Genomic DNA, 12775 nt, shown 5'->3' with positions numbered 1-12775 from the left:
CGATCCGATACCGAGTCTCAAACCGATACTTGTATTTTCGTATATTGTCTAGATAAGAACTGGATAATACTGTTCACACAGTGCACACTTCAAGTACATTACAGTTATTCACATTAATCCAGTGTATATGTTTAACAATGGAATAGCTCTGCAGTGCTGAAGGGAAAAATGCTGCATCCAAGCTATTGGCTTAACGTTTTGTATTTTTACAAAATCTATCAAAATGATTGAGATAATTACAGTTTTACTTTAAACTTTACATTCGAAAAAAAAAAAATCTGTTTAATGCAGTGATACACTAAAAATGAACAGAAATCTGGGTAGCAGCTTAACTTGAATATAAGAAAAAAAGTTACTTAAAAGCATTACAGTAAAACCTGAATACCAAAATAAAATGGAAAGGCTCTTTTGTTATGAAGGAAAGCAAGTTTTTAAAGTGCTTGTATTGTGACAATGGTTTGATGGACGTTTCTATGCGAAGTGAGTGTGTTTTGACCCTTTGGGGCTTCCATAGTGCATGGAATAGCGTGCTTGACTAACGCGATGACTCCAGCTGTCCGCTATTCGGAACCGTAACAGAAGAAGTTAATAAAGTTGTTCTGTTCCCGACAATATGTGAATATACCGTGTATTTATTTCTTTATTAAACGAGTGCATCACTACGTTGTTTTGTAAACCAGTGTGATCCTTGACTCGCACATCATATAAATAGTAAAATTGTACAGTAATGAACGCAGCTCTGCTCCTACCACCTCGTGAAACGCTCACATTGCAGACATTACACCGCTGTTGGAATTGTTTCACTTTCCAATTCAAACTATTTCCACACAGCGGACATGCTGATGTAAAACAAAAGATCGGGATTAGGATCGGGTTTAGTAAAGCCGATTCCGATCAGTTAAAAAATGCCTTGATCGGCCCCGATCCCGATCTTTGAGATTGGATCGGGACATCCCTACACAAAACATTTAGCAGCATTTTTGGCTTGTTTAACAGCACCATACAAACATTTAAAATACAATTTAAAGTGCAACTTTATCTGTATTTAACAAATAAATTATAATTTCAATATAAAATTCTAGATCCGTCAACTCTGTGAACTGTCAAAACGAAAAAAGAAAAAAGAAACAAATGTATCTATCTTGTCCCGGCTTGGAGATATCTTACATCCTCAATGAGTAAACCATTAGTGTTATGAAATAAAACAAACTACACAGTTTTTCGTTTAGCCACAGATGTCCTCTTGAAAATCCTGCAGGGTTTTAATAAGCGCGCTTTGGTTTTTAATCATCTAAAAACGTGACAGAACTTTAACGGAAAATGTCAACCAAACACTGTAAATTCTAATTGGTCTATCGCGTTTGATTAACATCCACATCTTCCAATTGTAAACACTTTGAATGACACGCCGTAACACAGTGTTTTTAGATGTGGCAGTAGTAGATGATTTTTAAAAAAAATAAAAGTTGAAGTAGATCAGTGTGTTTTAATTTCTGAATGGCCTTATTTACATTAAGTGTTATTTACATTAAGCAACACTATCGGATTACACGTTTTTTTCCTTCCGATATCCGATCCAGTGATTTGGGCCAATATCGGACTGATACCGATACAGAGAATCGGATTGGTGCCAGTCCTAGTTAAAAATAAGTTTATCTATGTTGTGTTCCAAACATACAATGCAACATGTGAAAGACTTCATTATGATATTAGTTAGATTAAAGGACTTTTGTTTACTCTTAAAAGATTAGAAAGAAAAAAAAGATACTTACTTTGCACACTTTGAAATATTGCTGATCATTTCCAGCAGCCACAACAAGATATCCATCTTTGGTTTTAAAGCCCTGTAGCAATGCACAAGTAAACAAAAACTTATTCAATTAATTTTTTTTATTTGCTTTTTTTAATAAAAAATGTAAATGCAGTTTACTAATTAATCTTCTAAAGCCGTCAAGCTGCCAGTGCTCATATTAATCTCCTTACAAAGGATGAGTCAAAATGATTCAAAAGCCTTCAATAGATTAGTAAATCAGACTAAACTAAGTTTTTAGTTTGTTATGTTGTTTTTATGTTTTTAGTTGATTTAAACTCTGGAACTCTTTCCCACAAACAGGGATCACCTGGACAAAGAAATAAAACACAGCCTAAACCTAAAGAAAGTCTCCCCAAGAGTTCAGGATGTGCTTATTGCCAAGGAAGGTCACACAAAATACTGACTTTTGTCTATAGAAGCCGTTTTGTTCTGAAAATAGTGTCTTAAGCTGCATCCGAAATCGCATACTTCCGTACTAAACAGTATGCGAAAGCAGTATGTGAGAGCGGTTAGTATGTCCGAATACGTAGTATACATAAAAAAGTATGCAAAGAGTACCCGGATGACCTACTGTCTGGGCAGCCATTTTTGAGTATGCAAACAATGCACACTTATGGTCCGATAATCTATCCCATAATGTGACTGAAGCTGTAAAGGCATTCGTAGCGAAGAAGATAGATGGCGGAAAGCGGAGCAAGACAAACGTTATGAGTAGCTTTGTGGAGAACGACAAAACTAATTTTGTCCGATTTTTAAATTGTTATAATTGTGGCGATGAGACATCATGCATCACATGACGTTGGTAAGATGCCGGACATAGTATGTACGAGGTTGCGTGCATACTGCACACTTGCGTACTGAAGGAGCGTACTGCTTTACCGGTCGAGCAGTGTTTACTTCCTCGAATCTAGTATGTACTGTTTAAGTATGCGATTTCGGACACAGCCTTAGAATTAATAGCATGCATGTTTGTTTAAATACCAAATTATTTTATTTTCATTGCTTGCAATCACAAACTGGTAATAATTAGGCTTAAACCATAATCCATTACTAAATGAGAGAGCAGCTCAACAGGAAGCCTGCTTGGTCAACATTTAAGTTTTATATAACTGTGGCTGATGGGGAATGTGGCTGGTTGTAGATACAAGACTTTGGTGTTTAGAAGGAATGCACTCAAGCCTTTGCTTTATTTCCAGGTTGGGATTAGCAGTCACAGAGTCTGTGTAAACAACACATTAAAATGAGGATGAACAGCACGACTAATGAGGAGGGTATTGAGCCCAGAACTGGAATGGGAAATATGGTGTGGGAGTCTTTCAAACAAAATGAACCATCATATAATCTGATCTGCTAGTGTTTAGCTGCCTCAGATTTGCATCAACGATCATTTGCACCTCTTCATAGCCACATGAACACATTACTAATCAGTTTGGGATGTCATGCCAAGTCATGGCTCCTCCAAACAGCAAGTCTGCTTCAGTTCTGGTGGTCCAGTGTAAAGCATATTATGATTATTTTTACCTAGATGACAACAGATTAAGCTCATGTTTAATTACTATATAAGAGTTGAGTACTAAAGTCTTTACCAGTTACGATTTTCAAACATCAACTGCTTATTCACTAAACTCAAAGCATGTGGCGTTCAGGTGGCGCACACCAGAGCTGGGATTTCACATTGTATCGAATCTCAGCTCTGCCATCCGACTGGGCACCTACATAAACAACGATTGGCTGTTGTTCACAGGGTGGGATTAGCCGGACCAGGGTTCCTCATAACTGGTGCAATTATGACCTCTGCTGGCTGATTGATGGCGCCTGCGCAGAGTTGAGGAATAATGCTGATCAGGGAGGGTGTGGCTCTCCGTGCACAAGGCTGACCCGCATATGAACTCGCCTCGTTCAGGTGAAAATATGCAGTTGGTACTGCCCATGTGTCGGAGGGGGTGTGTCATTTGTGAGGCTCCTCAGTAAGCAGTGGAGGGTTGTATCGGTAGAGGTGAAGCGTAACACAATGAGGGTAGTTGGATACGACTAGATTAGGGGAGAAAATTGGGGGAAAATCAAAAGCATGAATAATTTAATATAGGTTAGAGTTTTGAACCAAATAAGTAGGGAAGCATCGATACCATTTATTCCCAACCGAGTACAAGTACATGTATTTTTGTACTCGCCGATACCGATACCTATTTAGAATGATGCAATCTGGAGCATTATGGAATAGTGTAGTTTTTAGTGTAAAATAGTGCAGTGGAACAGTTGCTTGGGTTGCCATCACTAATTGTAAAAAAAAAAACACCGCACAGACATCATTGAGAAAGCTTCTGACAAGCTAACGTTAATTAATAAACGCACTTAATTAACGTTATGCACATCATACATGCGATGCGATTCTGCTGATTGAAATATTTACTTTAAAAGGATAATACAGTCCGATCCCATCTGAGCCGATTCTATCAGCACATACATTCGTGGTTCACCTCGGTAAATCGTAAACGACTCTGAGTCGGCTCCCACTCTGTGGTAATAACAAGTATAATTAAGCCTGAGCTTTATAATGTAAGCGAGTCACACAAAATGTTCTGTAGTAGTTGGTGTTTATTTACAACCGCATCATTCATTATAACAGTAAACACAGAAAGATGACTGAGAAAAGAAACTTACGCTGCGCTTAAAATGAGTCGACTCCTGAATCACTTGTATCGACACTGTGAACAGAGTATTGAACACACACACGTCCTATAACAGCGGTCGCTGCTTTTGTAACCGGTTATCTTCGCTGTTAGCTCTATTTTGAAGGTTTTTGGGTTTTTTTTAAACGGAACTAAATAACATTAAACGTGCGTGTGAGCGTGGTCAGTGAGAATAATTCAATCTGTCTCCCGTGGGTGAAAAATGAATTGCTTTAGTTTTAGAAGTAAAAAAATCTCGCAATTGTCCAGATTTAAGTTAAATATGGGTAGAGAATGTTACAACGTTTAAATATGCTTAGAAAAAAGGCAAAACTAATCAAGAAATCTGGCAGCTGTGTTGTGTCTTTGTGTGTTGTCAAACACTAGTCAAAAGAAGAAGTCATAAAAAGTCAGTCATAGTAGTAATATATACGTTTTTCTCTCTTTTCTCTTGAGCCTTTTTTTTTTGTATAATGCTTTTAGCAATTGCTGTTCATTTGGGAACTAAACCCACATGCTTACTGCTCTCTCGTCTATAGACTGCCAATACAGTATTTAAAAACATTTAAACTTTGGCTGACTTTGCAACCGGACTCTTAAACCCTTTTGAATCATCAAACTATGAACCGCACATTTCATTGAAGACAATGTGTGGTAAAGTTTCCAAGAATTATGAGAAAGAGCTTTTGGTTGGACTTGCAATGACTTATCCACTAAGCACCCCTAATGCACACTAACAGGGACCTCCAAAACGACCCAATAACAAAATAAAAGCAGGATAATGAAACTTATTGGTGAGGAAGTGGTTTAATTCATGCTGTTGACACAAAAGAAATAATCTATTTTCCAAAGCCTAAGCGCCTTAAATCTTTCATTAATCAATTTAATGTGGAGTATTTGAAGTAACAACTCTCTAGCTGGAATTAAAATGATTATTTGAATTATAGTTATGTATCTTTTTAGCAAGAAAGGAAATTACTGGATGACAAGGGTGGGCAACAGGATGGATGGGCAACAGCATTCACTAACTGAGCTTCTGTCTGTATAATCTAAGCAGGAATGTTCTCACAAGAGCTCACTCTTACACTGGACAAAACGGTCATCATACCAATGCCCTTTTATTACTACGAAATGTTTAGAAAGAAGAAATGAAGAAAGCTGGGTGGTCTCTGGCTTGAGAGAGAATATGCCCTGTTACTTATCTAACCACTGAACAATAAAAAAGTAAAGCTAGTTAAATATAATTATTATTATTATTATTAATAACATTTGCATTTCAGTTTGCATGTTCTCCCCGTGTCTGCGTGGGTTTACTCCAGGAGCTCCGCACAGTACATAGACATGCAGGTGAGGTGAATTGGAGATACAAAATTGTCCATGACTGTGCGACAAACTTGTGAACTGATGAATATTGTGTAACGAGTAACTACCGTTCCTGTCATGAATGTGTTTTTATTTGTTTATTAGTATTTTAACCTCATGTTTTACACTTTGGTTACATTCATGACAGGACAGGTAGTTACTCATTACACAAGGTTCATCAGTTCACACAAGTTTATATTGAACACAGTCATAGACAATTTTGTATCTCCAATTCACCTCACCTGCATGTCTATGTACTGTGGGAGAACATGCAAACTCCACACAGAAAGGACCCGGACCACCCCACCTGGGGATCGAAACCAGGACCATCTTGCTGAGGCAACAGTGCTACCCACCTAGCCACCGTGCCGCCCTAACCAAAGTGTATAAAATATGACGTTAAAATGCTAATAAATAAATAAATAAATATCTTGGGTCTGAACTGTATGCAATGAAATAAAAGTAAACGTAAGCAACATTGCTTTTTCTGATTTGGGATTATAAAAGTCTTACTGGGCATTTTGACTTTTGTTTCATAGTAAATTTTTCCCAAGCCAAATGACAAAACTCTTGACCACAATAGTATTGTGTAGTGGAGTGTTTAGAAGAAGAACTGCAGTTTGTTTGAGTAAAACTTATATTTGCTCATTTTTACTTTTTTATATACGCAGTGTATTCTGAGTACACTGTGCATACTAGGAAGTGTTCAACTTATAGGAACAGTTTAACTTTTATTATTTTCTCATGTTTCCAACATCAGCTAGTACTGTAATACCATTGTCTCACTGTTAAACTTGATTTTCAACACAAGGATTTTTTTCCTTTGACTTCCCATGTGCTTGGTATTGAAGACCTGAATCTAGACAAGAGTACAAAGCACTGACAGTAACTAAGTTCTCTGATGGCATGAACACCCTCAAAGCCATGGCCTGACTTCTGTCGGAGGTCCCCACAACTCTCTACAAAGAACATGTTTAACCATCACACTTCCCCTCTAATGGGAGAATCCAGCTTAAACCCAGGAAACACAAAACCAAACCAATCTGCAACCACTCACTCAGACAGAGAAAGAACAGTGGCTAGGGATATAAATGGTCTGTCAGCATGACATGTTTTATGAATAACTGTTACTGAAGTCTTAGAAAAAAAAAAATGACTGACTGAACTGAAAAGACTAAACGTTATAGAACCGCTGTTTTAAAGACAAAATCTGTTTCTGGTTTTTGAAGGCTAGCATGTTTGCGTGAATGCACCAACTAAATAATAATAATAATAATAATAATAATAATAATATTAATAATAATAATAATAATAATAATAATAATAATAATAATAATAAGTCAGATCTGTTTCTGGTTTTTGAAGGCTAGCATGTTTGTGTGAATGCACCATTAACTACTTAATAATAATAATAAAAAATAATAATAAAAAATAAAAAAATAATAATAATAATAATTAATAATAGTCAGATGTGTTTCTGGTTTTTGAAGGCTAGCATGTTTGTGTGAATGCACCATTAACTACTTAATAATAATAATAATAATAATAATAATAATAATAACAATAATAAATAATAATAATAAGTCAAATCTGTTTCTGGTTTTTGAAGGCTAGCATGTTTGTGTGAATGCACCATTAACTACTTAATAATAATAATAATAATAATAATAATAATTAATAAGTCAGATCTGTTTCTGGTTTTTGAAGGCTAGCATGTTTGTGTGAATGCACCATTAACTACTTAATATTAATAATAATTAATAATAAGTCAAATCTGTTTCTGGTTTTTGAAGGCTAGCATGTTTGTGTGAATGCACCATTAAATACTTAATAATAATAATAATAATAATAATAATAATAATAATAATTAATAATAATAGTCAGATCTGTTTCTGGTTTTTGAAGGCTAGCATGTTTGTGTGAATGCACCATTAACTACTTAATAATAATAATAATAATAATAATAATAATAATAATAATAATAATAAATAATAAGTCAGATCTGTTTCTGGTTTTTGAAGGCTAGCATGTTTGTGTGAATGCACCATTAACTACTTAATAATAATAATAATATTAATAATAATAATAATAATAATAATAATAATAATAATAATAATAACAATAATAAATAATAATAATAAGTCAAATCTGTTTCTGTTTTTAGAAGGCTAGCATGTTTGTGTGAATGCACCATTAACTACTTAATAATAATAATAATAATAATAATAACAATAATAAATAATAATAATAAGTCAAATCTGTTTCTGTTTTTTGAAGGCTAGCATGTTTGTGTGAATGCACCATTAACTACTTAATAATAATAATAATAATAATAATAATAATAACAATAATAAATAATAATAGTCAAATCTGTTTCTGTTTTTTGAAGGCTAGCATGTTTGTGTGAATGCACCATTAACTACTTAATAATAATAATAATAATAATAAATAATAATAGTCAGATCTGTTTCTGGTTTTTGAAGGCTAGCATGTTTGTGTGAATGCACCATTAACTACTTAATAATAATAATAATAATAATAAATAATAATAGTCAAATCTGTTTCTGGTTTTTGAAGGCTAGCATGTTTGTGTGAATGCACCATTAACTACTTAATAATAATAATAAAAATAATAATAATAATAATAATAATAAGTCAGATCTGTTTCTGGTTTTTGAAGGCTAGCATGCTTGTGTGAATGCACCATTAACTACTTAATAATAATAATAATAATAATAATAATAATTAATAATAATAATAAGTCAAATCTGTTTCTGGTTTTTGAAGGCTAGCATGTTTGTGTGAATGCACCATTAACTACTTAATAATAATAATAATCATAATAATAATAATAATAATTAATAATAAGTCAAATCTGTTTCTGTTTTTTGAAGGCTAGCATGTTTGTGTGAATGTACCATTAACTACATAATAATAATAAAAATAATAATAATAATAATAGTCAGATCTGTTTCTGGTTTTTGAAGGCTAGCATGTTTGTGTGAATGCACCATTAACTACTACTACTACTACTACTAATAATAATAATAATAATCAGGTTTGAACACACTCTGTTCCATTGTGTGCCAGTTCCAGGCAACCAACAGTCACCTTAGGAGAAAATAGGAATACCCATTCCAAACAGAAACTTAGAATAACGTAACTTAACTGTAGCTTAGAACACAGTAAACAACTGTTTAAACAGTTATTTAACACCATCCGGAAAGATGTACTAGAAAAACCCATACTTTAACTTTGCCTTAGGGCAAAGCAGTTAAGGTACTGGACTAGTAATCAAAAGGTCGCTGGTTCAAGCCCCACCACTGCCAGGTTGCCACTGTTGGGCCCTTGAGCAAGGCCCCTAACCCTTAATTGCTTAGACAATATACTGTCAAGGTACTGTAAATCACTTTGAATGAAAGCCTCTGCTAAATGCCGGAAATGTAAACAGCATATGGAGCAGGTTAAATTCTAACATGTCAAAATAGTTTAGCATTTTTGGTTTAAGTCCCCAAAAACGAAAGACAACAGTCTATAATTAAACTAAAAATAATAAGTAAACTACACAAAGGAACTCTTTTATTCATAACACTGACATAAATGGTAACAATTTGTTTGCTCTGTGTAGAAGCGATGCTTGTCAGCATACTTGAACCAGTTTCACACTGGTGAGTTCAAACCCGGTATTAATTCTGAACTTGTTTACACTACCGTAAAAAAGTAGTGTTTTCATTGCTGATGTCGAGCTCTCTAAATATTAATTCTTTCTGTGCGGCCCGGTAATAAGTGACCCATGGACCGGCCCGGTGGTTGGGGACCACTGCAGTAACACATCCCAAACGAGATGCCAATCCATCACCCGGCCTCGGCCATCACCTTCTACATAGCCAATAAAGTCTGTATGTAGACACCTGACCAGCCGATAAGCATTGCTAGGGATTTGAACTGTGGTTGCCTAGTGGAAGTGGGCTACCGTAATTTATTGCTGCGCCAGCGGAGCGTCTTTTCCGATCATTTTATCACTGCTTTATCATAGTCAAGGATTGCTACTTGTGGCATTAAATCTTTGCAACCAATAGCAACATTTTTAAATATGTGCAGTTGTAGCCTAGTGATTAATGTACTGGTCCAGTAATCAGAAGGTTGCCGGTACAAGCCTCACCACTGCCAGGTTGCCACTGTTGGGCCCTTGAGCAAGACCCTTAACCCTCAATTGCTTAGATTGTATACTGTCACAACTGTAAGTCGCTTTGGATAAAAGCATCTGCTAAATCCTGAAAATGTAAATGTAAATATATTTGTTTAATAATAAAAGTTGCACTTTGCTTAAATTACTTAAATGATAAATACAGGCTAAAGTTACACACACACACACCACTTGCTGTTAGTCTATCAGCTCTGTTGTAGTTTGGATAACGCTGGATGGAAAAGGTAGTAAGCGCGAAGACGGATGGTGTGATGGAGCATATTAAAGAGCACACTGTGACCTGCTGTAGCACAGTTGTGCTGATTTAGTGCACACCATGAAATAAAGAATAGTCAGGTGTGTTTAAATATCAAGAGAGAAGCTGAAAAATGAGCAATATGTTGTAGGTACATTGTTTAACGGTCCATTCAGGAGGAAGCCTGACAGAAATATAGTGCACTGGATGCAGAGATGTTGGATGTGAACAGCTGTTTTATTGCAGAAAGGTAATCCAGTAATGCAACAGTTAGTCTGGGGTTTTAGAGCAGAATTTATCTGCGGAAAGATAATTCATTTTACACAACAAGCCAGGTCTTTAATCCAAGATAAGGTGATAAAGTGAGTGCTTTAGAATAACGATCAAGACGTAATATAATAAATGCATAGCAGTCTAAACCTGAAGAGCAGCAGATGAAAGTACAATGCATTATTTTAGCATTTAAGCATAAGCACTGTCTTCAACATCTGCTGGACCTCGCCTGACCTCACGTAGCCTTAGAAAGAGGTGAAAAATGGGCTTGTGGATCATGCCGACATTGAGATAGATTAACGCTATGAATGCTTCAGTATTCTTACAGTATTTAAGCCAGGGCCCAGATATACATTAACAAATTCTGTTGTCATGTGTTGCTGTTGGCTGTTTTGCATGCTGTACATAGTGGTGTGAAGAACTAATTGCTCCGTCTCCATTACCTCTGTGGTTACATATTTGTGACATACGTAGAATGTTTTCTGATCATTACATACATAAATCTAGCATGATATTACCATAAGTCAATCAATACAAGCAACACGTTTTGTAAATTTTAATTTAAATCTTTATACACCGATTAGGCAAAACATTATGACCACCTCCTTGTTTCTACACCTACTGTCCATTTAATCAGCTCCACTTACCATATAGAAGCACTTTGTAGTTCTACAATTACTGACTGTAGTCTATTTCTCTACATACTTTTTTAGGCATCTTTCACCCTGTTCTTCAATGGTCATGACACCCACAGGACCACTACAGAATAAGTATTATTTGGGTGGTGGATCATTCTCAGCTCTGCAGTGACACTGACATGGTGGTGGTGTGTTAGTGTGTGTTGTGCTGGTATGAGTGGATCAGACACAGCAGCACTGATGATTCTACCCACTGAGCCACCGTGCCACCCAGAGTAAAATAATTCCACGTTGCACAGTTAATTCTACATTGCACTGTATAACTCATCTCCACTGTGCCGGGACATCATTGCACACTGAGTCAATACCAGGACTATCAGGACAGACTCAGAAAGCATGATCGGTCAACTCTGTTTATGAAACCTACATTGCACATTTATGGATATTTAATGCACAGGACACTTTTATAATTTGTCTATTATATCACATATTGCATATATATTTATTACCTACCAGCATCGTACTGTAATACTTGCTTAATATTTCTAACATACCTTGAGCCTTTACTTAATAATTTTTCTAACATACCTTAAGTCTTTTACTCAAATTTTTTTTTCTCATGTACTTTGAGCTGTTGTAATACTTGACTTTCCTTTTGGGATTAATGAAGTGATCTATCTATCTACCTATCCACAAATAATTCAGAATGAATTGAGAAAGTAAGTGTGGCTTAAAGATTTGAATTCATTCATTAATAAAAGCATTCACAAATTAGTGTGATGTCTAAACCAGTCTTTTAAAATAAAAATAACACTAGTCTATTTTTTTTACTGTACAAAACCACAGAAGAATATAGATTCTTTCTAACCCAGCTTCCAATGTCTCTGTCTATTTCTTCAGTCAGTGTAGTACAGCTGGGTGAAACGTGTTGCTCTGAGTGTAAGCAGCCCTAACATTTATCAAACTGATGGATTAATGATGCAATTTCCTTATATATTCAGTCAGAGCTGTTAAATATGTACCAGAGTGGGCAATTTAGTAATTCTTTCCGGTGTTCAACTTTATTTTCCCATGTAAGATTAACAATTGCATTGAATTACGCTAAAGTATTACAAGCAGCTGGAGTCTTAAAAGCAAGAACCAAAACACAACACTTGACACAAATATGAAAGTGACAGCTGACTGCCACTAAAACACATCAAAATAGAGCAGTCTTTTATTTCAGGTTTGAAACCGGTCATCGGCAGCCTCACTCCACCGAATGGAAATTGCACATGCTGACCCAAGGAATAACAGGTGGGGCGTGATGTATTTTTCCCCACCTTTATTGTCGCTGGCCAGGTTCTTGTGTCTCACTGCGCCAAAAACTACACAGCAGCTGGTAAGGATGTACTGTTCCCCTGGTATTCTGCTTTTCAATAAGGCCCAAAGAACTTAAACACTTACTAACGTCACACAGAGAACATCTGGGCCACACAACACCAGAGCTGCCAATTCCCACAGCAAATGAATAAGAGAATGTGCTAGGTGTAAAATGAAATTCAGGTTTATTGTTTGTCTGTTGCTTTGGCTAGCTAG

General features: G+C 35.6%; 1 protein-coding gene across 1 annotated transcript in view; it reads right to left on the bottom strand.

The window, feature by feature from the left end:
* sugct (succinyl-CoA:glutarate-CoA transferase) overlaps positions 1-12775 on the bottom strand; it is a 167390-nt gene that overhangs the window by 110807 nt on the left and 43808 nt on the right. The window contains 1 exon segment of the mRNA XM_062991152.1: positions 1773-1844. Within this exon segment, the coding sequence (XP_062847222.1) occupies positions 1773-1844 (72 nt within the window).

This window comes from Trichomycterus rosablanca, chromosome 3, assembly GCF_030014385.1.
Source record: "Trichomycterus rosablanca isolate fTriRos1 chromosome 3, fTriRos1.hap1, whole genome shotgun sequence".
NCBI lineage: Eukaryota > Metazoa > Chordata > Actinopteri > Siluriformes > Trichomycteridae > Trichomycterus > Trichomycterus rosablanca.
Note: the sequence above shows the minus strand (reverse complement) of the source record. Positions and strands in the feature narration are given on the sequence as shown.